This window comes from Etheostoma spectabile, chromosome 9, assembly GCF_008692095.1.
Source record: "Etheostoma spectabile isolate EspeVRDwgs_2016 chromosome 9, UIUC_Espe_1.0, whole genome shotgun sequence".
In the NCBI taxonomy this organism is placed as follows: Eukaryota; Metazoa; Chordata; class Actinopteri; order Perciformes; family Percidae; genus Etheostoma; species Etheostoma spectabile.
This window is the reverse complement of record NC_045741.1, coordinates 25,175,027-25,200,398: the sequence shown is the minus strand read 5'-3', so window position 1 is coordinate 25,200,398 and position 25,372 is coordinate 25,175,027. Positions and strand designations below refer to the sequence as shown.

The 25,372-nt window shown below is 40.9% G+C and overlaps 1 protein-coding gene across 3 annotated transcripts; it reads left to right on the top strand.

Moving 5' to 3' along the window:
- The first annotated feature begins 244 nt into the window (after window positions 1-244).
- On the top strand, window positions 245-24,022 carry sned1 (sushi, nidogen and EGF-like domains 1). 3 transcript variants are annotated; one of them, XM_032526962.1, is made up of 32 exons: window positions 245-1,203; window positions 7,442-7,729; window positions 8,613-8,753; window positions 8,907-9,069; window positions 9,169-9,294; window positions 9,572-9,685; window positions 10,181-10,294; window positions 10,866-10,979; window positions 11,905-11,952; window positions 12,049-12,156; window positions 13,561-13,653; window positions 13,792-13,923; window positions 14,195-14,314; window positions 14,607-14,723; window positions 15,001-15,144; window positions 15,566-15,739; window positions 15,881-15,994; window positions 16,086-16,199; window positions 16,306-16,419; window positions 16,511-16,627; window positions 16,786-17,073; window positions 17,209-17,383; window positions 18,019-18,131; window positions 18,806-19,084; window positions 19,321-19,462; window positions 19,569-19,651; window positions 20,656-20,754; window positions 21,072-21,188; window positions 22,789-22,879; window positions 22,997-23,076; window positions 23,173-23,200; window positions 23,336-24,022. In XM_032526962.1, exons 1-31 carry the CDS (start codon window positions 985-987, stop codon window positions 23,196-23,198), a joined length of 4,167 nt encoding a protein of 1,388 aa, XP_032382853.1. In that variant the 5' UTR covers window positions 245-984; the 3' UTR covers window positions 23,199-23,200; window positions 23,336-24,022. The 3 variants fall into 3 exon arrangements, with proteins under 3 accessions (XP_032382853.1, XP_032382851.1, XP_032382852.1); XM_032526960.1 differs by having other exon boundaries at window positions 247-1,203; window positions 13,789-13,923; XM_032526961.1 differs by having other exon boundaries at window positions 248-1,203; window positions 13,789-13,923; window positions 22,792-22,879.
- Window positions 24,023-25,372: the final 1,350 nt, after the last annotated feature.

Here is a 25,372-nt window from a genome sequence, read left to right as displayed (position 1 = left end):
GACCTTCACTCTCTGTTGCCACTGCTGTCTTAAGTTTTTTTTATTTCAAAGATCATTACAGACTCCAAGGTCTGTGGGGATCATCATTACTTGAAAGTTTCACTGGCAATCCATCTGTTATCCTTCACAACTCTTAAATCTTCAGATGATGTCTGGTGTTCCCTCTGATTATTAGAAAAGACAAATACATTGTGTTCTCTATGTGTTTGTGTGTATTCATCCACACTTACATCTGCATATCCTTTTCACTGTTTCTCTCATTTCAGTTATTTCTTTCACTCAACAACTGTACAGTGTTGCATTTTCAAAACAGTGCACATGCATGTCTTCTCAGTGCGTAACCTTGCATATGCCTTGGTAACTGTACAGTAGAAGTTTCATTGAAAGAGAAAAATCTTGTCAGAGGTTCTTTAAAGCAGCCCTTTGATTATCATAGATCCTCCCAGTGGTTATCCAGTTACCGGCCTCTTTTCAACTATTGGCTGGAAGGAGCTAATTATGCAAGGTAGTGAATCCCTGTGGGGGAGGTGGGGCCAAAACTGAAAGAACTCCTTTGGCAGGCAGAATAGAGCTTTTATTGAGGATATTTCTAAGCTGACCATCAGGGACCAAATCGCTGGATTGTTCACAAAAAAAAACACATCTCAGCTGAATCACGCTGCTCCCCCTCTTTCATTCCTTCCCTCGTTTCATTTCAGTGAGACGGAGTGTAGCTCATGCAGTACCCAGCAGCAAGCAGAATGCAAGGAATCTACAGTATTCCCCTGTCTCACACAAGAAGCCCAGTACACTACTAAACGACAAGAGAGGGGAGAAAGAGGCAGAGCCAGAGAACAGTCAGGGGAGGATTCAGACTGCTGTGGTTGAGAGGAGGAACGTACGCTCTTGTCCTGTTCTGCTCTGCTCTTGTTTGCCTCAGGTGTGTGTACTCCTCCCTCCCTCCGCGGTGCCTGCTGTCAGCTCCATCCCTGGGTGGCTGAGGCCATGGTGTTGGTGCTGCAAGCCCTGCTGCCCTGCTTCTGCACCCTGCTCTCCCTAGACCTGCTGCCTGGGGTGGAACTCGCTGTGCCCTTGGAGGACTTCTACCCCTTTGGCCAGGACAAGGGGGACTCCCAGACCATCTCTCAGGACGACGGAGGCTCCAGGCTCGTGGAGATCTCTGTAGCTTTCCCCTTCTTTGGAGACAGGCACACAGGACTCTATGTGAGTACAGAGCAGTGTGTTTATGATATGTGTGTGATTATGTCTTTATATGTCAGCATGTGTGTATGTGTGTGCATGCATTTTGCAGTTGGCAATTGAAACTGACATAGTGTGGATTGTATAAGAGCCTCAGGGAGATGAGATTTGGCATGTAGCCAAATACTACATTGCAGTGCCCTTTGAGAGTTTGTATATGTTTGCGTGCACTCACAAGTTCAGGTGTGTAACCTCATTTGTAGAATATCATGTTTTCCCCCCACGGGTAGAATCATAATCCTTCATGAAGTTCTTTTCATCTGCCCTCCTCACACTCTGAGGACTCTCAAGTGCACCAAGGGAGAATGTGAAAGAAACTATTAGCAGAACAGTGGTAAGCCCCGTTCTAATAAGTCCACAATGAGCTGTTAAAGGAAATGACAGTTTGTGTTCTTACTGTTGCCGCGGAGCATCTGTGAGCAGTTCCTTTTCAGAGAGAGTGGGGGGAAAATATGCACACCAGTGAGAGAGAGAAACAGTGCTCATGGGAGGAAGCCGAATGGTTTGACAAGGATTTTCGCGCACCACAGTGAAACACACTTTGATCTGCCTTTGTCATGTATTGGATTCAGTTCCAGCACATGGAAAGGCAGAACTCCCTTAAATCAACACCACCTGTTGTGGTTATGCATCCGAGTTTTGCTCTCCGAATCCCCTCCTCTGTGCTCTGAGCCCCGCCTGCCTGCTCCCTGTTCAAACCATGGGCAGGGGAGCCTGAGGAACCATGGCAACAATGGGCAAGGGCAAAGGTCATCTTTCTAATCTAAGCATCTGCGCCATGGCGGTGAGATCAGTCTCCCAATGAAGACAATTTTTAACACTCTACAGTACACACAGTGCACAGACAGCGGCACAGCATTTTAAGTGGGGTGTTTGAGTTATAAACTCACTGAGCTGGAGATTCTGTATATTAGTTACATTGTGTTTCTTCCCAGTTTTGCAATGAATTCCAGCACATCCCTCCTATTGTAATAATACTACTCACTAGTCAAATTAAAAAGTTCGGGTTTGTTCTTGTTAGATTGAATTATCATCTTAGAGAGATCAGAGTCTGAGAACTCAACTCTCTGAAATGTGCTGTGTTAGTTGTGATGTGATACTGCATCTCATTGGACTGTAATTCTGTAGTCACGCTACGCATAACAGATTGTGACAGGCACTTAAAATTACAGTCACGCTCATTTGAAATGCCTCACCTGAATCCATTACCCATCTGCTGTAAAGTGCACTGACCACATGGTGATCTCTGCAACCAGAGAGTTGCTTTGAACAGTTAATATTTCAGTGATGGGCTAAAATTGTTCCTCCAGGGGTTTGTTCCAAGCCTCTGGGCTACCACCACATGGAAGCTGGAGAACTAAACAGATTTTAGATGGTTGGTGGGTCCTGTCTCCCTTTATTATCAGAACTGATTATGTTTAGCAATTCACACACCTTAAAACCCCACACTACAGATCCCTTTCAACTATCAGTCTTTGTTCCTTCCTGTAGACTTATTTTTCTCTTTGTGATCAAGAAATACAACAGGGGATTTAAAGACTGTCACACTCATGTGCAACTTGATTGCAGAAGTTTCTACTGGCTACAAACCCTAAAAATCCCTGTTCAAACATGTGTCCCCTCTTGACTTGGTCCTGCTCCAGTCCCACTTTTGCCTCCTGGTAACCAGGCTGCCCCTCTGTTATGGTTTGTGTCTGGGAGTTTTCACATGTTGCTGGGATCTCTCCTCCTCCAGGTCCCCCCTCCCCTTCTCCCACGCCTCAGATAACGTGGCAGGGGTCTTTCCCCTGGAATTGTCCAGCTGCTTTATCTGAGAAATGACCAATCACTTTAACAGAACACAGATGGGTCTGCAAAGCGTCTTAGGGGCTTCCAAACAATGCAGTTCACGGATTAACTACTCTTACGGATGGCCAGTGTAAAGAACATGAAGGAGGATCTTCAAGGTCAGAGAGGAGAGAACACAAGTTTAAAAGCAGATGTGAGAAAAGATGGTTATGATCAAAGGTATTATTTAAATATGAACCCTATTATAGATACATAAATAAATGGACAGTGGAAAAAAGCAAGCTTTGCTAAAAGCTTTTTGTTCATTTTTAAATGCTGAAATGTGTACTTATAGTACTTATATGCTCGAGATCACGTGACAATTGTATGTAATCAGAAAGAAACTACATTTTAAAAGGATCCTGCCAAGAATGTGCTGAAGTATAACTGCACTTATCACACATCTGCTAGTGGTCATCTGCTCTTCAAAAGAGCTCCAACACTTCAGTTTGAGCATTTTCATTCACTCACTCTTACTCACCGCTATGTATGGCCCAAAGATGTGTGCTTCACGTTTTATTCTTTGTACTCTGCACGGGTACTTTTTATATGCATGTGTGGGATGAGAGATGTGGCCAAGTGATGAACAGTTCATCTACCATGGACAAGATATATCTACACATTCTTTAAAAAAGCAGAAAATGCCCTAAAGTCTCAAAGTAGATGATGCACTTTAAAGGAACAGTTCTGCTTTTTGATAAATACGCTTTTCACTTTTTTACTTTCCATTTCCTATGAAGATACAGCCAGGAGATGTTTAGCTTATTTTAGCATACACACTGGAAGCTTGTTTGTGTAAAAACAAGTTGTGGTTTTTACGGGGGGTTATGACCACACCAGTCTGGGTGGAGTGACTTCCTGGAGTTCCCGCTGGTTGCCTTTTTAGCTCACAGTGATGACAAGACTCTAGGAAGTCAGCACACCTAGCTAAGAAATAGTCTGCTACATCTTCTCATCTAAATCGCGGCAATAAAAAAAAAGCGATGCTACGTTTCTTTCTGCAGATCTTACCTTTTTTATTACCAAATTGTAGTTTTAGGTTTTTCATCAGTAACAGTATACATATTTTTAAACTATAAGTAGGCTATCAAAATTGTCTTCAACGTATAACTTTAAATTACTTGATGAAAGTATTTTTCCTCTGCAATTCCAAACTCCACATTTTTTAGTTGAATACATTTGCCTACATTTGATCATTTAGAGAGTTCACTCACATCATTTTACACCAAACTTTCACATAACTTGCACTATGACAGTCCTTCCACACTGTTCCAGCCTCAATGTAAACTTTTCGGAGATAAAGGTGAGCCGAGGCTAAGGGGACAGGCCAAGTGCAAGTGTGAGTAGTCACTTCCTTCAGTCTCGTCAAATAATTCTACAAGCTTGTAACTGTGAAACCTCTGTTTTTGACAAGGGAAACAAATGTTTTCCTGTGCTGATTCATGGGCACCTTTTTCATTTGGGGGTTTGCTTTGGCTTAACTTAAGCCAGATGAAAGTTGATTTTACTTCATAAATTGCTTGGCTCTAAAGAAAACCACCCAAGCAAAATCCTGCATATTTCCGGCTGAGAATTCCCCAAAAAATAACAAGGTAGTTGTAGAGTGGAGTGGCACCATTGAGAGTGAGAGAAAGAAATATGGGGAGAGAGATGCTTCTTACAGGGTTGGCTGATCGCACCTCTCTCCCCTGTGATTTTGAACTTGGTCATGTTACAGCATAACACAAGGCAGCTCTGAGCCCAATCCCTCTCTCACATACTGTAAGTGTGATTCACAACCACCCTTCACAAGAAGTCTTACCTACTCATAGCCTGGGTGAAAATCATGAAAAAAAGAAAAGCATGTGATGTGATGCAATGAAAAAGTTCAGTTTCAATTCCTCTAAGGTCATTGCCATGTCAAAGTAGTCACCTAAAAATCTTAACAAGTAAGGAATACACTTGTTTAAACAGTTCCAGATGCTACTAGAGATTGGATTAGGCGATTAAGCATATTACAGTATTAGTATAAACTCTATTCAGTGTTCAGCATGATTTCCAACACTAATTTTGCTGTAAGATGGGTGACATCCAGACCGCTGCCACCACAGGTCTCTCATTAGTGGGTATGCGGGTGTGGGAGGTTTGTAGTTCATGTACATCCTTCCATTCATCCAACCCTGTGCCCTCTCTCTTGTTTTTCTCTCGGTATCAGATGGCGCTCTGGCTGACCCCTGGGCCTTGACCCTGCAGTCGGTCCTCTTTTTTTCCCCACATCAGCCACGTTCTTACCACATCACTCTGATTCAAAGGGGAAGACTGGGGTCGGCCAATTAACTTAGCCCCTGTGCCGTGCCAAACAAAACTTCCTCTGCTGTTTTTACAGCCAAGTCCTTCAAATTATGGTTTTCATACATGCAGGGAGCAGAGCCGAGAACATCTGACGTTGCTTTGTCACAGTCACATGCCATTCGGCTTGAATGCAGAGAGGCAAAGTTCACGCCAGCAATTAGTAGAAACAGGATAGGTGCAACGGTGGGAAGAATCTCCTCTTGTTGATAATATGCAGAAATGATGTATGAATGAATGAAGGTCTTTCATGGGGATTTCAGCCCTTCAGCCTGTAGAATTTTCCTCTCCACTCAGGTTTGCCATCTTGTTTTTTACAATGTTCACAATTGAGTGCAGTGGCTAGTCTGACATCATCTAATGTCTGTGATACAAAGACTCTGTCCTCATATATCTTTATAAATGCTAAATGATACTTTGTAAAATATCATTGAAATGAACATTTACCATATTACTAAGTGCTATTTTAAAATCTATCACAGAAATCTCTTCATCTATCTTCTCTTCCAGAGGCTTTTCACTTTTTCCCCTAAATAACCTCCCTCCCTAAGAAACATCCCTCCTGTACTTCCTGTACACCTGATCTTTCTTGTATTAATAATCTGTACCTTTTTCCACAACTCATCTTATCTCTTTTATCTAGCACTACGGCAGTGAACCCTCGAGCAAAACACACAAGACATTTACTGGCTACCATTGCTCCTCTGCAGTTTTGTAATCCAATTTTCCAAATGCAACTTAAAGCTGCGCAAATCAATAGTTTTCATAAATGGAATCACTGTGTATATGTATAAGTGGTTGCTTGTAGTGACAAACCCACAGAGAATGATCACCTAACTTTGCATTTCCCTTTTTAAGGGTCTTTAAGCTAATTGTTTTGGTTGTACACCGTAACATCACTGTTTTGGTTTCAGCACTTCTGTCAACCTTGTTTCCAGCCGCAGCAAGCAGCTGTTTTTAGCAAAAAAAAACCTGATAAACCAACTGTATACTATCTGCCCAGCAGCAAATGTCATTTAGCAACTAGCTGCCAAATGAAATACAGCCATCCCCCTGGAGATGTTGCAGACCAAAACAAAGGTCAAAGGAGAATCATTTTGGACTTAAAGGTGGACACAAACACATCTCTAAATAAATGCTAATGTTGCATTGTGCTCTCTGTTGGATGTCTAAAAAGGAAAACGCTGAAAACATGTTAGCCATAGAAGGTGGTGGTAGGTCAATGTTGTATTTACAGCTTGTTGTGCTTCCCACAATATCAATTAATGCAGCTTTAAGAATAACAACAAATTGCCTCAAATGTAAAAATGTATGAAAACCAATCTATATGTGCAACTAACTACTTAAAATGTGAAAGGATTATGAAAAATACATGTCTCAATTGTCTTCAAATTGGTGATTTATCTGATCAGTTGCCCAAAATCCAAAGACATTCAATTTGCATTAATATAAAATAGAAAAAAACAGCAAATCCCCACATTTGAAAGACAAAGTAGGGATTTTTGACTTATTTTCTGTCCATTGAATTGATTTCCTGATTTTTTTAACGATACACCAATTGTTGACCTATTAAAATGTGTCAATATTTCACCATGCTTCAGTACACAGCTGCAGTGCTGACTGCATTTCTCCCAGAGGAGATATGTGGACGAGGGGTGGATGGGTTCATTTATTTGGTTACTTTGCTGTTGGCAGACATCTGTGGATTTATAGGCCGTAAAGGTCTTTCCAGGTGTGATGACTTTGCAGGTGCATGCATGAGCAGCAGAAACCTGGTTTTCTCAGCTGCTGTCATTTCACGGACTAAAGGTAGCATCTGTGTGCTACATGGGATGTGTAAGCATCTGTTATGGGAGCGGCCGCGGCCCCATGCTGCTGTGTGCCGTGTGAGGTCAGACCACCTCTGTTTGTCCACCTTTGCCACTTCTCCTCACCACTTCTACTCTAACCCCACCTAACCTTCCAAATAAGTCCCAGGGGCTTCATCTGAACAAAAATATGTCACTGATTTAGGATCCTTATTTACATACTGCAACTCTCTTCACAGGTTAACAACAATGGCCTCGTATCTTTCCTGAGGGAGGTGTCTCAGTTCACACCTGTGGCTTTTCCAATTGCCGGGGATAGAAGGGTTGTGGCTCCGTTCTGGGCAGATGTGGACAACCGTCGTGCAGGGAGGGTCTTCTACAGAGAGAGCCAGGAGCCCTCCATCCTGAGGAGGGCTTCAGGTGATGTCAGGACGTACTTTTCAGAATTCCCCAACTTCAACGCAACTTGGGTCCTCATTTGTACATGGCACCAAGTTACTTTCTTTGGAGGCAACTCTCTCACACCGGTATAAACTCACACTTAACTTTACAGCTCTCACTCTAACATGTAGCCACATGTTAAACGTGAACATGATTCTAAGTTTTAACTATCTAGATCAGTGATTTTAAACCAGGGTCACTTCTGTAGTTACTAGTGGGTATGAAAGATTTTAAGAGTGAAAGATTTAAAATTACGATTAAAAAAAAAAGAAAAGTCAAATAATTTGTCTTTAGAATATTCGAAATTGGTGTGAAATGGGTAAATGTATTGTCACAGTAACTATGAGCCTTCAGCTACAATAGGCTAACTGCACCGTACACACCTCTACCACCCTGCGTCAGTTGTAACACCTTTACACCATATGCCACTGAAAGTGAATGAAAACTCGTTTGCAAGCTAGCAGAGTTGAAATAGTATGCTAAGTGTAACGAGTTAATAGTTGAAAGATGCAGCCTCTGTCACTGCAATTCTTAGTAGTAAGAATGGAAACTTACAGTATATGAAAAAATCCAACAATATCCAATTTTTTTAGTGTTACTAAACATCCACTTTAAAACCAACTGAAATGAATAAATTTGGTTTATTATATTTGAGCCCATCTAAAGGATTTAACTACTGGGAGCCATTGGCCTAGAGAATCTCAAAGTCCCAAGAAATAGCTCTGTTGTTACCAGTTTAAATTGGTATATAATATGTAGTTGGAAAGCACAGTTATTGGGTTTTATTCTGATGTTAATTGTGACTTTTTTTGCTATTTGATTCAACAACTGACCCAGATGAGTGTGTTATGTCTCTAGCCTGACTGAGATTTAGGAATCCGTACCATAAACATGAGGAGTCTTTCAGATGCATGCAATTTTTGTAGAAATTTAAAAATGGTTTAACCAAGCCTGTTCCTCTCTATGCAGGTAAATACTTTCCAAGTGGTGCTTATTACAGATGGAGAGCTTTCCTTCACTATATTCCAGTACAATAACATCACCTGGACCACTGGCATGCATGCCAGCAGTGGAGGAAACCTGGCTGGGCTGGGAGGGATTGCAGCGCAGGTAAGATCATGATTTCTTTTTTCTTTTTTTGCTTACGGTGTCGGTCAGAATATGTAATGTACAGTATGATCTGCTTCCTGTGAAGATGCAAACTACATTTTTCTGATTCAGCTGTCTTTTGTGATGTCTGCTTCCTTGTTACTCTCTTCCCAGGCAGGTTTCAATGCTGGTGATGGCAAGCGTTATTTCAACATCCCCGGCTCTCATACAGCTGATGTGGTGAATGTTGAGGGAACCACCAACGTGGGCTACCCAGGCAAATGGGTCTTCCGTATAGATGATGCAAATGTGGAAGTAGGTGGCTGCAATAACTCAGGTAAGACCTGCTTCTGAGAGATAAGTTATTCTACTCATGGGCTTCTACTCTTAATACTTTTGCTTGTAGGATTTCTGTTACATTGACCTCTCTCTACAGCATCCGTTTGCCCACACCTGCGACCATGTCTGAACGGAGGCCAGTGCATCGATGACTGTATAACAGGCAACCCCTCCTTCACTTGCTCCTGCTTGGCTGGCTTCACCGGCCGACAATGCCAGATTGGTGAGTTGAACCGCGTCCTGCTCTGTTGTGCTTGACACACACTGCACATCATGTGTGAATACCTGTCAACCTGAGATCAGCCAGGAAAAATAATGTTGACTTGTAACAAAATACTTGCCAAACGAACCCCCGGATATTTCCTTAAATCCCTGTATCAGCTTCAAGTCAATCTGTTGCATTCTCCTCTGAAATTACCTTACTAAGGACCTCGGCAAGATATTTTCTTCTAATTAAAAGAGTCATTCTACTCCCTTTGTATTTCTCCTTGTCTCTCTAGATGTCGATGAGTGTGCCTCATATCCCTGCCAGAACGGAGGGACATGTGAAGACCAGATTAATAGTTTCATCTGTCACTGTCCTCCTGGATACACTGGCATTCAGTGTGAAACAGGTACAGAAGACACTTTGCCTTAAAGCTGGAACATACTGAGGTTACAGTTACATTTTTTATTTATTTTTCCTAGAATACTATCTAAAGATTGTTAAAATGTGAAGTAACAGCACATAACAGTATATATAATTTTACACAATAGCAAAATACCACATTTTTACTGCATTTTAAAAGTTCCACATGTTTTCTTTTACTATCTGCATGCACTAAGTAAGACGAAGACTTACTTAAAAACTGAAAACTCTAATTAATTAAGGTATTTTGTGCCTCATTAAGCAGTTAAAAAATAAAAACGTATTTTATAATATCTTGGTCCAGGCTCTCTGGAGCTTCTGTGCCTATTCCCACATGTATCAAACCTCTTCTAATACCTTTCACAGCCAGCAGCACATACTTGCAGAGTGAGGGGAGCAGTGTGGCGGATATATTAATCAGCTGAGTAAATATTCCATGAGCGTGTCTCTCTGTCCCTGGGTGTGTGTTTGTGTGTTACAGACATTGACGAGTGCAAAGACAGACCGTGCCTCAACAACGCGTTGTGTGTACAGGGCGCTGGCAGTTTCACCTGTGTGTGTGAACCGGGTTACACTGGTGTCCTGTGTGAGACAGGTGAGAGGGTTTTTTTACAGTCCGGGGGAACGTAGGCATCTCTCTCCAGAGGAAATATTTTCTGCTGCTTTCTGCATCCAACTCAGTGATTTTGGCATGTGTTTGGCCAAAGAGTTCCCCAGTCTACCTAGACAAATGGATCCAAGTTGAGGTTATGGTTGAATTCATTTGGAAAGAACTGTTTCTTTTTTCTTAGGTCACACAATATAGCAATGAACCACAGTGAGAAAGTTCACTAAAGTCAGGTCACTTTCCAAAAAGACATTTACATATCTGGCTCCTCTTGTGATTGATTGTTGATGAAACTTGAACCCATTAGGGAATTGAATTATCAGGCCTGCACAGTTCATGAATCCTTGTATCTACATGAGACGGGATTACTTCTAATACCAGACACCTGGTCAATGAAATTCGATGCTTTCAGAAAGGAAGTTCAGTGTTCTCAATCCAGCTCAATGTCTCAACCACATCTTGCTTTTCCATGTGAAGATTGACATTTTTTAATATGAAACTGAATCAACAGCAGACAAATGTCTCTTGTCTGATTAACTGACTTTTGTGCATCCTGCAGACATAAACGAATGCGAGTCCCAGCCCTGTCTGAATGGAGGCGAGTGCGTCGATCAGGTGGCCAACTTCACCTGTATTTGTCCCACTGCCTTCATTGGAGCAGTCTGCGAGACAGGTGTCTGAATTCAACTCAAATTCTTCCAGCAAAGCATGTTCAGAAAAATGATTTTTTTAATAAAACATGTTGACATAGCCTATAAGACCTTCTTTTGCCTTTGGCTTCCTGTAATACAGTATTTTTTTTATCTGGAACAAGCACAAAGGGAATACTATCATACCTCTTTAAGAGCCAAACAAGTATTTATGGGTATGAACTTTAATGAAGTGAGCTGGTCCACTCGCTTCTCCAGTGTTACACCAAATTCTGCACCAAACTAAGCATTTCAGCTACAGTATATTTCCACTGCAAACATTTTCCTCATACTTGATCACATACTTTATTTGTTGTTACCAAACAATGTGCCTTCATAGTATTTAATAGGGTCATGAATCTTGAACTGTAAAGAAAAACATTTGATACAAACATATCTGCAGTTTCTTAACTAAGCTAAAATTAATTATTATTTTTACGTTAATATTACACATATCTCATACATTTCTCATGTGCTGTATCACATCTTTCTCACTTACCTGTAGGTATTGATATCTAGCCATGCACATAGTTTAGGGTTTACTTGCTCAGGTGTTAAGATATGTCTGATTTCTGCTGCCAACTCAATACAATGGAGGTGAATGGTATTTCAGTTTTTATTGGGACTTTTTCTTTTGTAAGAAGTGTTAAACATGATGTATATGGATGGACCCAAACACCAGGGACAGTCTTTTCATCTTGTTTTTTTAATTTTGAATGTCATTTTTCAATGCTGTGGCTCAGCTCTGTTTACTTCCATTGTATTGTTGTGGCAACACATATCTCAGAGGCATTTATCTAACGATTTGCATTGCTAAATACTGTACCATCAGTTGTAAGTGAGGAAACATGTTTTGTTGTTATTTAATGAACCAACCTTTCAAAGCACATTCTTATCTTACTTTTTCAGAGTTGGAGGTGCTTCAGGACAATTCAACTGAGGCAAAAAACCAAACAGGTAGAAACATGTACCACTACAGTTTAAGATTTGCCAATTTCTTTCACATACAGTGTAAGTCTTAAACCACAGCCTGTTATGCTTTTCCATACACAGCCTTGTGTGAAGAGGAAGATTGCAAGAAGCATCAGATTTGTGAATACACCAGCTTGGGAATCTACAACTGTACATGTGCTCCAGGCTTCTATGGTGACGAGTGTGAAGGTATTGTACACTCACTGCAGGCAGCTGGGCAGGTAAAGAGCAGACCGGGGTATTTAAAGAGGAGCTGTGCTATGCCACAGGTATTTGGAGCTCGGTCTTGGAAGAGGCTGCTGTGATGATGGATTATTGTAATTATCAAAACTGACACAGCCTCGCCAAGTTTACTACGAGAACCAGTCGCTTGATGTTGTGAATAATGGTTTTATAGCACATTTTATTAGTTTACCAACAAGAGGAAGTGCTTTGTCTAGACTTAAAAAGGGCTCTTTATGAGTCAAACTTGGTCTTTGGTATTCAGGTCATTTCTTCAGACTGTTGAAATATGCATGCTTCCACCCCGCTACTGGCTTTGCTGGAAGTTGGCCAATGCACCACACTATAGTTTAAAGCACAGCTGCTGCTTGCATAACCATAAGCCAATTTGAACACAAAATATGTAGCAGCTATCATCCTCAGCTAATTATTCATACCTTCCTTTCATAAATGCAAAATAAGTCATGTTATGTTATGTCTGTGTCACATTATATTTGTTTTAGGACATAACTAATGAGCAAATTTAAAGCTAATTCAGACTCCCATGAGTGGTAAATGTCACCCTCTGGTAGCAGTTGTTGCAGGGTTCCCCTCCCCCCCACCAGCACCCACCTACCCACTAGTATTTGAGCTATGCAAATGCATGCTACTTCTCACCCTTGAGCTGAAATAACTATCAGTGCTTATATAGGCTCTCTTAAATCTCCCAAATACTTTCCTGCCTGGCTCACTTGGAAGGCACAGTGGAAAAAGGAGCTTGATCCTTCAAGGAAGAGAAAGTAGTAGAACTCAGGAGTGCCTAATCAGGCTATCAGATCAAAGGGCCTGGGCCGCACAGGTGGCCAATGAAAGTGGCTCTTGCAAATTAACAATCCATTAATTGCCCTCGGGGCCATACATTTTGGTCACAAAATATGCTCCATATCATCAGAAAAATAATACCCTCCACGGAGCTCCTGGGACTTCAAAGGGGAGCCATTTAGCTGTGATACGGCCACGTCCTTTGATCCACTGCTGCAATTAGGAAGGAGAGGAAAATAAAAACATTCTTACAATTATTACAGAGCGGATGTGCAGCATGCTGACTGGTAATCTGCTGGTCCAGTGAACTTTGTTGGAAAAGATTAGGGAAAGAGAAATGACAGCAAATCAATACATAGTTTACAGTATAGCAGATGAAAGACTCTCAGCATATGGTACACATGTTGAACTTGAAACCTTCTGCCTGTTTACACTTAAAACTGAAAACTTACCATCATTTAAGTACTTGCTTTCAAGTAGTTTAAGCAAACTTTCCAGCTTTGAGCCTCCCTCTCTTACTCACGCACTCATACTTACACACTCTCTCTCTCTCTTTTCCTGTGTCTGCAGAGGAATGTCTTTGCCAGAATGGGGGTGTCTGTGTGGACATCAATGGGACTTGTGAATGTCCTTCAGGCTACACAGGACTCTACTGTCAGTTTGGTGAGTATGATATGTATAATCCTATCAGGGGTCTAGAGCTTTGATGATTGTGAACGGAAGTGTGGGTCCCTGTAAGATCCCAACTGTCTCAATACAGAAATTGTGAACCTGTTGTTCACAATGCCTTTCTCTCAGAAGTAACCCAGACGCCATGCAGTAACAACAGGCCGTGTCCTGATGGAGGTCCTTGTTTGGAGTATGGAGGAGCCTACCTGTGTACATGCCAGACTAGTGGAGCAGAGCTAGATCATAAGGACTTCTACCCCTATGGTAAGAGCCTCAAGCACCAACCCAACAAATGTTGTTTTCTATTACAAAGGGGAAAGGTCACATTTGCAGTTTACATTTACGATGTGGAGAAAAATTCCAAAATGATTTATGTTGTTGGGTGTTCTGAGGAGAATTTGTAGTTGATCCAATCATTAATTGACAAATAACTTTTATTTCTTTAACCAAGTCCACGTGTTTGAACAAAATGAAAGAGGTTTTAACGTTTCCCAGTGCAATGGAACACAGTCAAGTCTCGGTGTGTGTTTTTCAGTACAGCCCCAATCGGTCTGCGACTCCTCTCCGTGTCTGAATGGGGGCTACTGCTACGAGCGGGATGGAGGCTACACCTGCGAATGCAAATATGGATATTGGGGAAAGCATTGTGAAAAAGGTAATTGATAAAAACACTAGCAAAATACCTTCACATGAATTTATGAAGAGCCTTAATCAAAGCATCCCTTAGGCTTAAAGCCAACTTTAATGAACCGGAAACACGCCAACACTCGCAATGCTGTTTCAAATATTACAATGCCAAAATGCTTATAATAATTTGTACTTTAGTGTAGTTATGAGCTATTTTTCTGAATTACGACTTGAATTGCAATGTACTGGAACAGATTTATTTTGTGTGATTGAAAGCTAGAGTGGTCTCTGCTTCAAGGATTGTCCCGGTCTCTTTCCAGTTAGACTCAATACATGTGCTTCTGGTCCCTGCCGCAATGGAGGCTCCTGTAAGGAAGAAGCTGGGAGCTACAGATGTGTGTGTCCTTACAGATTCACTGGAAAACACTGTGAAGTGGGTGAGTGCCACCCTCAAGTAATACTATTTAAAACATGTACTCTTTGTGTGAAAGCTTTTGAGTACATCTGTGGTAGAATGTATGGGAAGCAATTGTCCCACAACCCCCATTTTTTGTGAAAGATATAGTTTTTAATGTTTGATTGTTCTTTTTTGGCCTAAAATTGTTTTTAATAATGTCTTGTAAAGCCTGTTGGGCTGAATCTTTGCATGATAGGTGCTGTACAAATAAAACTATTATTAAAATCAATAATAATTGTCAGTGTAATTTCTTGCAGGAAAGCCAGACCCCTGTTCCTCCAGCCCCTGTCTGAATGGGGGGACATGTTTTCACTACATAGGAAAGTACAAATGTGAATGCACGGAGGCCTTCAGCGGCAGGCACTGTGAAATAAGCAGGATCTCAGTACCAAGCTCTGCAGGTAAGTAGACTGTGTCTCACCACACAATAATGTCCAAATCTTGCTCCAATGCTGAAGTTTGTACAACATTGACTTCAATCGATTGGCACAGGCATGGGATATCCTGAGCCGTTAAGTGTAGAGATACTTGCTATACATCTGAAGATAATTTTAGCAGCGTTGCTGCACCGGAGGCCCAACATTCACAGATATAGAACGACTTCAGACTCTATATAAAGTATGACATGGTGAGTCATGTCTACACGCTGTAACAGCATGCTGGAGATAATTTTAGGCGGACAAAAACAGAGAGCCTGGATGGACAACACCTATGTTGCTGTTAGTCTAGTTTTGGGTGAGCTCGTTTAAGCCCCAGTGTTTTTGAGCTTGTGTTACTATGCAGCCATGCTGACATTTGTCAACGTGAATGTATTCATTACAGAGCTTGGCTGTGGGCTGCCTCCACAAGTGAAGAATGCAGAAGTCCAGTTCTCCTTAACAACACCAGGCTCCATGGCTGTGTATGTATGCCACTCAGGCTTCACGCCTGTGCCCAGAGCCACCCAGAGCGTCTGTGGTATTCAGGGGGACTGGAGCCAGCCACCCATTTGTGAGGGTCTGTAACACACGCCCACACATGGACACACATTCTAAACAAAACATTTAGTCTTTTAATGATCCCTGAAAAGTCCTAATGAATGAGATTCCAGTTGCAGTTACTGTTTATACACTTTATCTTCATTTCCCATCATTACAGAGATCAATGAATGCCTATCACAGCCTTGTCTTAATGGCGGTACATGTCGGAACCAGGTCGGATCCTACCAGTGTAAGTGTGATGATGGCTTTAGTGGAAACCGCTGTCAGACAGGTAAAGCTTGATCAAAGTCTTCTCATATTAAATGTAGAAATTCACCTGTGCACATACGTAGTTCCTATGTATATGTGTGTCTTGTCTTCAGACATAAATGAATGCCTGTCGGTACCCTGCAAGCACGGGGGGACATGTGAGGACCAGCCTGGCTCCTACATGTGTCATTGCTCTCAAGGCTTCAAAGGCCAGAACTGTGAAATAGGTGCTATGTTCATTCAACATGTTGCATTACTTTAAAAGCTTATACATTTGAACATACAGTTTATACAGGATAGCAATACAATTCTACTGTTAATATATGTGTGCAGAGCAGGACGGGTGTGAGTCCAACCCCTGTCTAAATGGAGGTGTGTGTCGGGGTTACAGACGGAATTATTTATGCATGTGCAAGGACGGCTTCTTTGGGGACCAGTGCCAGATGTGTAAGTGGCTTTGCACTGCCTCGCAAGTCAACTGCACTTAGTTGTGACATGAACCATGATGTACTAACTGCTTGTCTTTGTCACCCCCAAGTGGAGAACCCATGTGTACTGCAACCTTGTGGAAACCGCGGCCTCTGCAGGAGTGACAAGAGAGGGAACTACAACTGTGTTTGCAGAGTAGGACACACAGGAAAAGACTGTGAGAAAGGTAGGTCAGTAAGAGTTACACCAAAGTGCACCAGAGTCCAGCTCAATCCCCTTGCCATCTGTCCCCACTTACTCTGTAGCTCCTCCTCTGTATTGCAAAGACAACTCTGTAATTATTTAATGTATGAATTTGACATGTAAGGTTGCCACTGTTCCCAGACCTGTTGCCTCCTTCTGGTCTTCATGTGTTGCGTGTGGAGGAGAACGAGGTTGAACTGCGCTGGGATGAGCCGGATCCCTCACTCAGCCTGATAAGCGGGTTCATTGTCACCTATGGTCCCCTGGGCTGGAGCAATCACAAAACAGATTTTCTGGAAAGGCAGCAGTCCACCCACGTCATGCGAGGCCTGGTGCCCGGCCTGCTGTACAACATCTCCACCTTCTCCATCAAGCGCAATGCCAACAACAATGACAACAGCCAGCCTGCCACAGCACTGATACGCACCAGTGAGCACACTCTTTAATTCTGTGGTAGTAAGAAAAGGCTTCTGGAAAGTGTTTCTCTCTCTGTGTATTCACATGAGATTGACTGCACGTTTGCACACTTGCATGAATTTTTGTGTGTGTGTGTTTCTGTGCTAGGACCTCGGAGGGTGGAGCAGCTGCAGGTGGTCAATGTGTCCTCCTCTCAGGTTTGGTTGAGCTGGTTGGTTCATCATGCAGCAGTCAGCAGGGTGCACGTGTCTCTGTTGCCTTCAGATGGCAGTGAAGCTCGCACGGCCGTGTTTAACACAAGCACCACTGAGCATACCTTCAGGTCAGGTTCTGCACCGTGTAGTCTCGCACTGACAGACCTATCTCCACAGCGCTGTGGAGGAAGGTCTGGCAACAAGAGCATACACTTATGTAAAAATGAAAAAACACTGGGTTGTTTTGTATTCTTTAGACCAATTAAAATCGTCTTGAGCGGCATTATGTTCCAGACACAGCAAGCATGGCTCTGCAAAAGTGTATCGTAAATCTTCAACCGAATGAACCAAGCAGGCCTGCCCTGTTGTCTGATTTACATTTTCATTAAAACCTGCTATTTTCCATGTGTAACCTTGTACAGAGGTTCCCCATAACATTCCTTGATGTGACCAGAGTTTATAGTAAACATAAATAAATCTATCTGAAAAATAAACTGTCGTTGATGATCCAAACTATGCACTGTGTTACAAAAGAACACTTAACAACCCAGAATTTCAATTTATTGTACTGACCTGCAGCATCCTATGTCTCCTCTGAATGGTGCTGTTGAAGGGCTTTGGGTAATATATCTTTCAGCCACTAGAGTACACTATTTGATCACATCTTTTCAGGCTCTTAATAATGTTATGAGGATGAAGAGGTTCGCTATTGTGCTTTGTTTGCTTTGGTGCCATTTTTCTGTGTGCCTCTTGTGTTTCCCAGTTCATTACTTCCTGGCCAGATGTACACAGTGGATGTGTTGACTCAAAGTGGAATCAGACCAGATGAGTTTCCCTCCACCAGCCACTCAGCTGGACCCCTGCAATTCTGGACAAGTAGGTTACATATCATCATTCACAAGGTATTAGGATGATTGTAAATATACATATAAAGGCTAGTCAACTCAAATTTAACTTAACTTTAACTTAATCTCAAACAGTCAATACAGGCTCAATCCTAACACGCTTATTTATGTGTAGAATATTTTAAAAACTCTTAGAATTTGTCATTGATAGTCATTTGTACAAGGCATTTATATTTAGTGTGTAAATGTTCCATTACCCACTATGACCTATTAATAATAAGTATAAAGCAATATTAAGCTTGAAGAAATATTAAACAAACCAAAATTGAGAAAACTTTATGAGGATAAGTTTGAGGAGGAAATGCATTTAATATTGTACTGTTCATTTAATTATGATCTTCAAATTGCTGGACATTCCGGTCTGTTTGAATGTAAATTACTAGAGATATTAATATGCAAGGTGTTCTGATTAGCTCCACTTTTGTTAAAGGTTATCATCAGTGAATCAGTTTAATTTGTTCATTTTATATATGATATCATGTGTTTTGACACATAGTGATACTTTTCCTCTGTACAGTATGTAATATATAAGTAGTCAGCTCATGTTGATGGGTTAGGGGATTACTGTAGTCAACAACTGCATTAAGAATATGTTTAATGCTATCCATGAAACTATCTGAGTATCTACATGTGTTATTTCCTCAGGGCCTCTCCCGCCACAGAACCTCTCCCTGTCACATGTGACCACTAACTCAGCACTGATCACCTGGAGCCGCCACCCAAGAAACGTCCCAGATGGCTTTGTGGTCAATGTGACCCGAGGGTTGAACACCAGGAGTCGCTTCCTGCCCAGTGGGAAATTAGGATCATATACCCTGCGTGAACTGACACCAGGACAGCACTACTACGTGGCTCTCACATCCGTGAAAAGCACAGGGCAGGAACAGATCCACAGCATACCTCAACACGTAGCCTTCACTACCTGTGAGAAAACCAAGGCTTCTCATAACCCTTTCATTGACACAAACACATGCCACTAGGTTTATGGTTTACACACAACATTTCTTGTGTTGATAATGTTGATGCCATGCCCAGCCATTTAGCTAGCATGGCCACTGAGCAGACCTGTATAGGTAGTATATTTGCAATGCAATATAAACCATTTACAAGCTGGCTTGTGAGTTTTAAAAGAAATTCCGTATACATTTCCTTTGACCCAGTGCCAATGGGGGCAAGATCAGGGAGAAGAGAGAGGCCAACCGGGACTGGACAGGGGACTCAGGTCGGACGCATACTTCCCCCATCTCAGCCTCAGGAACTGGGAGGCCCAACAGAAACAGAGAACTCAGAGGAATTGCACAGGTACATTTTGAGTGTTGAAGAAGTGCAATGGTAAGACTTTGTTTGCACCTGGTAATTCAACTGTGATGCTAAACCGTTGGTTACGCATGGTTTCTACATTTCACAGATACACAGAGCTCATTGACGGAAGGGGAAAGATAACAGCCAAGCTCATTCAGTTGCCTCGAAAAGCCGTTCGACATCGTACTAGTAAGTACACACATGAGCAGTGGTGGAATGTAACTCAGTACATTTACTTACATAAATACTTAAATACTTGCCTAACATACTTTTACTTAAGTAACATTTTCATGCAGGACATTTACTTGTAACAGAGTATTTTTACAGTGTGGTATTAGTACTTTTACTTAAGTAAAGGATCTGATGCATGTAAACAAATGTGATTAAAATTGAGTAAGTCACTACTCTAACACTGTTTGACATTGCATGTGTTTATGAAGTATTTCCAGCTAAAAGTAATGCTGTCAGGTTGCCATAACTACCTAATAAAGTAATTGATTGTGCATCTAAAGCCAGATGAGTTCAGACATTACTCTCTCTGACATCTGACTCTGACATCTTAAACTAACATGCCACACCTACATATTGAAACAGGATGTTCAAACAATGAAAACATCTTATTGGCTTATCTTGATGCAGATGGAGTAACTTAGGCCATGGTCCTATAACCATATTGTTGTAACCATGGCCCTCTGGATGAAATCTAGCTAGTCCTCTAATGTAAACTGGATCTTTGTGCTAACACACAAACAGACCCACAGTATCTGACACATGGTGGCCACTCTATCAAGCAGCTTTTGATAAAGCCAGACAAGTCAGAGAACAATAACTTTCAGGAATACATTTTTTTTCTTTCTCTTAATTTTCAAATGATCATGATGATTTTAGTTGTGTATCTTCACTTAATGCATCCCAGTGCAGAGGTTTATAGCCCATAGCCTCAACAGAACCCCCCAAAAAAACAGTTAACGGTTAAACAGATGTTATCTTGTGCTCCTGAGAATAATTTTCCTGTCTAGAATTGTTGTGCCCTTTTTAATGATGTTACACCCATGATGTCATATGATTTTGACCACTTTATGTTTCATTTTTCCGGGCTGAGGAATGTTCACCATACCTTTAAAATCTTTTAGCTTGATGTCTACATTTTGTCTTTTTATGCTGATTCATGACAGGAAATGTTTTCCTTGCAGAACCTGACCCACCAATTAGATTAGAGAAGATGGAAGAAACAACAAACAAAATCAGCCTTGCACTGCAGATTCAAGAAGAAGATTTAAGAACTAAGCCTGGTAGGTGTTTTGGTGGCACATCTGCTCTTGTAATTGATCCCAGCTGATGTGGTGCACATACATTAGATTCATTTCCGGTTGGAACTTTATATATAACTAGTCTTTAGACATGTCATTTATTACTAGTGTTGTGTGTGTTTGCCAAGCGCTGTGATTGAATACCTTGAAAGACAGGATGTTACATTCAGGAAAGCTAAACAAAAAAAGAGGAGGGAAGTGGTGTAACTGCTGTAGATAATGTTGAGTTGTGGGTCTGAAACTTGAGCCCCCCTACTCATTCTATACTGTGGATGTTGATGACAGCTGTTGTCTTTTAGAGTTGCCACAGGACTGTCGCAGTCTGCCCTGCCAGAACGGGGGCACATGTGTGAATGGAGGCGACTCCTTCATCTGCGACTGCCCAGCGGGGTTCAAGGGCAGACAGTGTGAACTGTGTAGGTTTACGTGCTTCCTCTCCACACTTACGCATACACACGGGGTGGGTCCAGTGAAAGAAGGCTGCTTTTTGGCAAATGTACTGGATAGTCAAGATTTAAAACACATGGTTTCTGCAGGGAGAACCGTGTTTGTCTTAAACATCTGATGTACAAGTTGATAAGTCAGTAACATCCATGTAAATCCATCCATCCATTATCTATATTCTGTCCTATGTTGCATAAGGCAAGAGCAGGGTACACGGATGTAAATGTTATCTTTAACACATAAACATAAAGTGATGGCACATCATCTTAGAATATGTGGAGTTGCATAATCGCCCTGTGTTTGTGAGCCTTTTCTTCCAACAGCCCAAAAACAAGTCAGTCAGCTGGACTGGAAGCTATGTAAATGCTTGCTAGGATCAGCCCAAGTCCTCCGTCACTCTGCTCAGGATAAATGCGGTCTGGAAGGATAATATAATGCCATTTCAAGTGAAAACAAAACGTCTTTTTAATTTGTTCCCAAAAAAGGCATTACATGTATTGGCAGTCTTCAAGCCCACTTAAATACGTATAAACCTGCTTCTCCCAACAGGTTTTGGTAAAATATGTCACCAATGCAGGATTTACTGTCCTATCTTTGTATTTTGTCTCACTGTAACTGTTGCATTTCACGGTGTGAATTTATAGTATATTTTGAATTAGATTTGCATGACATCATGTAAACTGACATAGAGCACTGAGCTATGTATAGACCTCTGGTTTCCTAAAAGCAGGAAACACGCTCCACTGACAGTTGACCCTTCTGACATTTACAAATGGCTTGGTTAACTTTGAGGTCTAGGGGTTTGAATACTACATGAATCCGCTGTCAACGACGGCACAAAGCACTACATTATTTGCGCCACTTTCCGAAGACTGTAAAACTGAACATTGCTACTACATTACTACTTTATATGGATGTTAATAGAGATCATTATTTAGATCATCTCCTCCTTAATAAAACCACAACCTTTAACAAGAGGGTTTTTCACATCACAGTTCTTATTAAAAAAATGTATTGTTTTTGTAAGTTCCAGAAGAAAATGTGTGTGATTGTTGTGTGCATTGATACTTCTTAGCTTAATGTCATTTTAATAAGCTTGCATGTATATAGAATAGTTGGATGAGTCTGCAATAATAATCATTTTAAAATCTCAGTGTACTTTGTACTGGATTCACTGGCTGAGCTATAAATGGATTGTTTTGACTAAATTACTCAAAAAGTGTAGTAAAGTGTTACAAATGAAAAAAATCATAGCAGATGCAGGATTATGGACTATTTGACATACAATAAATTGCCTTGTTGGTAGCACTAAAGTTTTAGCTTTTAAAAGTAATAATTAGATGGTGATGAAGCTGTGTATGAGGAGACACTGGAGATAGCCCCGCCCCTTTTGAGTCCTTTAGCCTAAACATCCAGCGTCAGATTGTTTAAACATTCCTTTCCTAAAAGCATTCGTCAGCCAGAGAGACGGGCCTGACTCCATCCCACTTGACTTCTTAACCATCCAGCAGACTTTTCCTTGCTGACAATACTTCAAACATTCACACCTCATGTTGTGTGACCTGCTGTTTGCAGTGTGCCAGCGAGTGCCGCACCCCTGTACCCGTCTCTACTCGGAAACGAAGAGCGTGCCTGTCTGGGAGGGTGGAGTGTGCCACTACCTGTAAGTCATATATTAGACACAGTTCTCCTGTCCTGGCCTTGCATGCTCATCCTGACATCCTGTTTTCTTTAATGTTTACTTGTAACTAATTGTTCATGTTTTTTTTATTCTACGCAGGTACAAAAGGACATATAAAGTACAGCAGGATGTTTGTTATCGAGAGATTTGTGAACCCATGCCTCCAAAGAAAAGTCAGAGTGAGTTAAAAAAGCTGTCTGAACAGTGTTGAAGTTGTTTTTAACAAATAAATTAATGCAGTTCTTTTCACACACTGATATTAACTTTCTTAACAGGCAGAAGAACAGGCAGACAACAATAAAGGTTTTTTTTTTTTTTTTTTAATTCAACCAACCTAATGACATGATGATATTTTTGTGGTAACATGTTTCCTCCAATCACAAAAAGGATCTGTCTGCAACATTTATTATACAAATATTTTTTTTCTTCTTTTTCTAGAGCACTTGGATAAGGATGAAAGGACTGTCATCACTGTCGTGTGAAAAACCTAACTTCAATTTTGGTGTTTATATCTACTTGAAGTAACTGATTATGGTAATTTTTGTGCAAAACCCTGTCGGAACCTACTGTAACATTTTAGAAACAGATCATCTTTCATCTGAAAATAAGGTTGTGTTTGTTCATTCCTGAGAGCTGTGTTAGTACCTCTGTTCTTCATGAGAAGACTTTAGTCAATCACATGACAGATGGCCCACATTGTTTATTATTTGTGTGTGTGATGACTGATTTTTCACACAAACACATATGTACAGTATGCACACACTCCGCTATACTGCACGGTGACCTTATATACCTCATTTCCATGTCCGTGCTGACACATTAGGAGAGGTTTATATTATTTGTCATTCAGCTGCAGGTTTTGTCCCTCAGGGAAATAACTGTAGAGTGTTCCAAGTCCCAATCTTTTCCTTATACCTGCCCCCTGATCTCCTTACAGAGGTGATGGGAATTGTGTGTTTTCTCCACACTCCATAAATTCATCTCTTCTTCCGACAATGGTGCACAGTATTTTCTGTGTATGCCTATCTTTCTCTGGGTCTTAGCAGGTATCACTGCTATTCTGTAAATAGTGTTTATAGGCCATTTTGTAGGTGAATATTTTAATAATAAAAATGTTAAAATGTTTTTTGCTTCTGGTGTCTTGTTGGGTTAATATTTCTTCCTGGAATACATTGAAGAATGGAAAGTAGACAAGATCTTACAGTATCAACTTTGCATTACTGCATAGAACCTGCTAAATGTTTCATTTCAAGCAAATAATAGCTGCTATCAACTATTCAAAGTTTAAAAGTTGTAAAAATCACCTGATTATACCTGATAATATATTATACAGAAGTATATTAACGATAGTTTATCAAGAAGAGGCAAGCAAGACCAAAGCCAGCTGTGATGCATGACAACAGTTAAATAAATATTGGTTAATTAATTTTAAGAATTAATTAAGAAGGAACACTGTCCATCATACTTCAAATTTAAACCTATGGATACTACCGCCAGTGCCTACTTTAGGTCACATTGTCGGGTAACTGTGTACATAAACCCCATATCTAACTTTTATCCAAATGAACCCGATAGGGACATACCTCATGGAAGAAAACACAGTGGGCGGTAGATCTGTGATCAGTGATCCCACCCAAGTAACAATGGATTTCTTAAAATTCCCAAGTAACTGACAGGGGGCAGCAGAAGCACATTCTGTAACATTGTAATTTCTCCAATGGGGGTCAATAAACACTATCAATTATTAAAACATTATTATTAAATCCTCCTCAGACTTTCTGAAAGGGCACTTCTACTCCCCCTCAGGTCATTTTTACACCCAAGATGAAAAGGCATGGCAGTACCTCACACTGTTCACATGACTGATGGCCCATGATTGAAGACCCCTGAAATCAACACAAACAAAAAGCATACAGAACGCATTTCATTTAATTGTATTATTTAATTTAAACTGATGTCTTTGAAAAGCGGACTACTTATTATATAGCAGAATTTGCATTTTGGCATTTTTAGGATAATCATCCCTCTTGTTCTCCAGGCTTGCAGTTTTGTGGTGCCTTCCCTGAACCTCGGAATGTACCAAGTTGAACCTACCTTTCCAACTGTCCATTGGAGTGCTTATCAGAATCAGAATCAGCTTTATTCGCCAGGTATGAGGACACATACGAGGACTTTGTCTTTGGAGCATCGATACTCACACTGTGCTTACACATACAAAACAACCAAAAGAAAAATATACACTAATATATACACACAATATATACATACTCTAAACAGAACAATATAGTCTATTGTCTTATGGTCTGATATGAAATAAGTTTAATGGAAATATTGTGATAGCTCATGGTACTGGAATGAAATCACATTCAATGTATGAAATGCATTGACTTTATTTATATTTAATATGATATGGCACAATTGCTGGTATAGGCTACATTCATGCGACAACTAAGTTAAAGGTAACAAAACATGTAA

Coding starts and splice junctions, on each gene's coding strand:
- sned1 (XM_032526960.1), top strand. CDS start 985: ATGGTGTTGGTGCTGCAAGCCCTGCTGCCCTGCTTCTGCACCCTGCTC. Junction 16,200..16,305: donor AGGCCAGAACTGTGAAATAG/GTGCTATGTTCA, acceptor ATATGTGTGCAG/AGCAGGACGGGTGTGAGTCC. Junction 17,384..18,018: donor ACCACTGAGCATACCTTCAG/GTCAGGTTCTGC, acceptor TGTGTTTCCCAG/TTCATTACTTCCTGGCCAGA.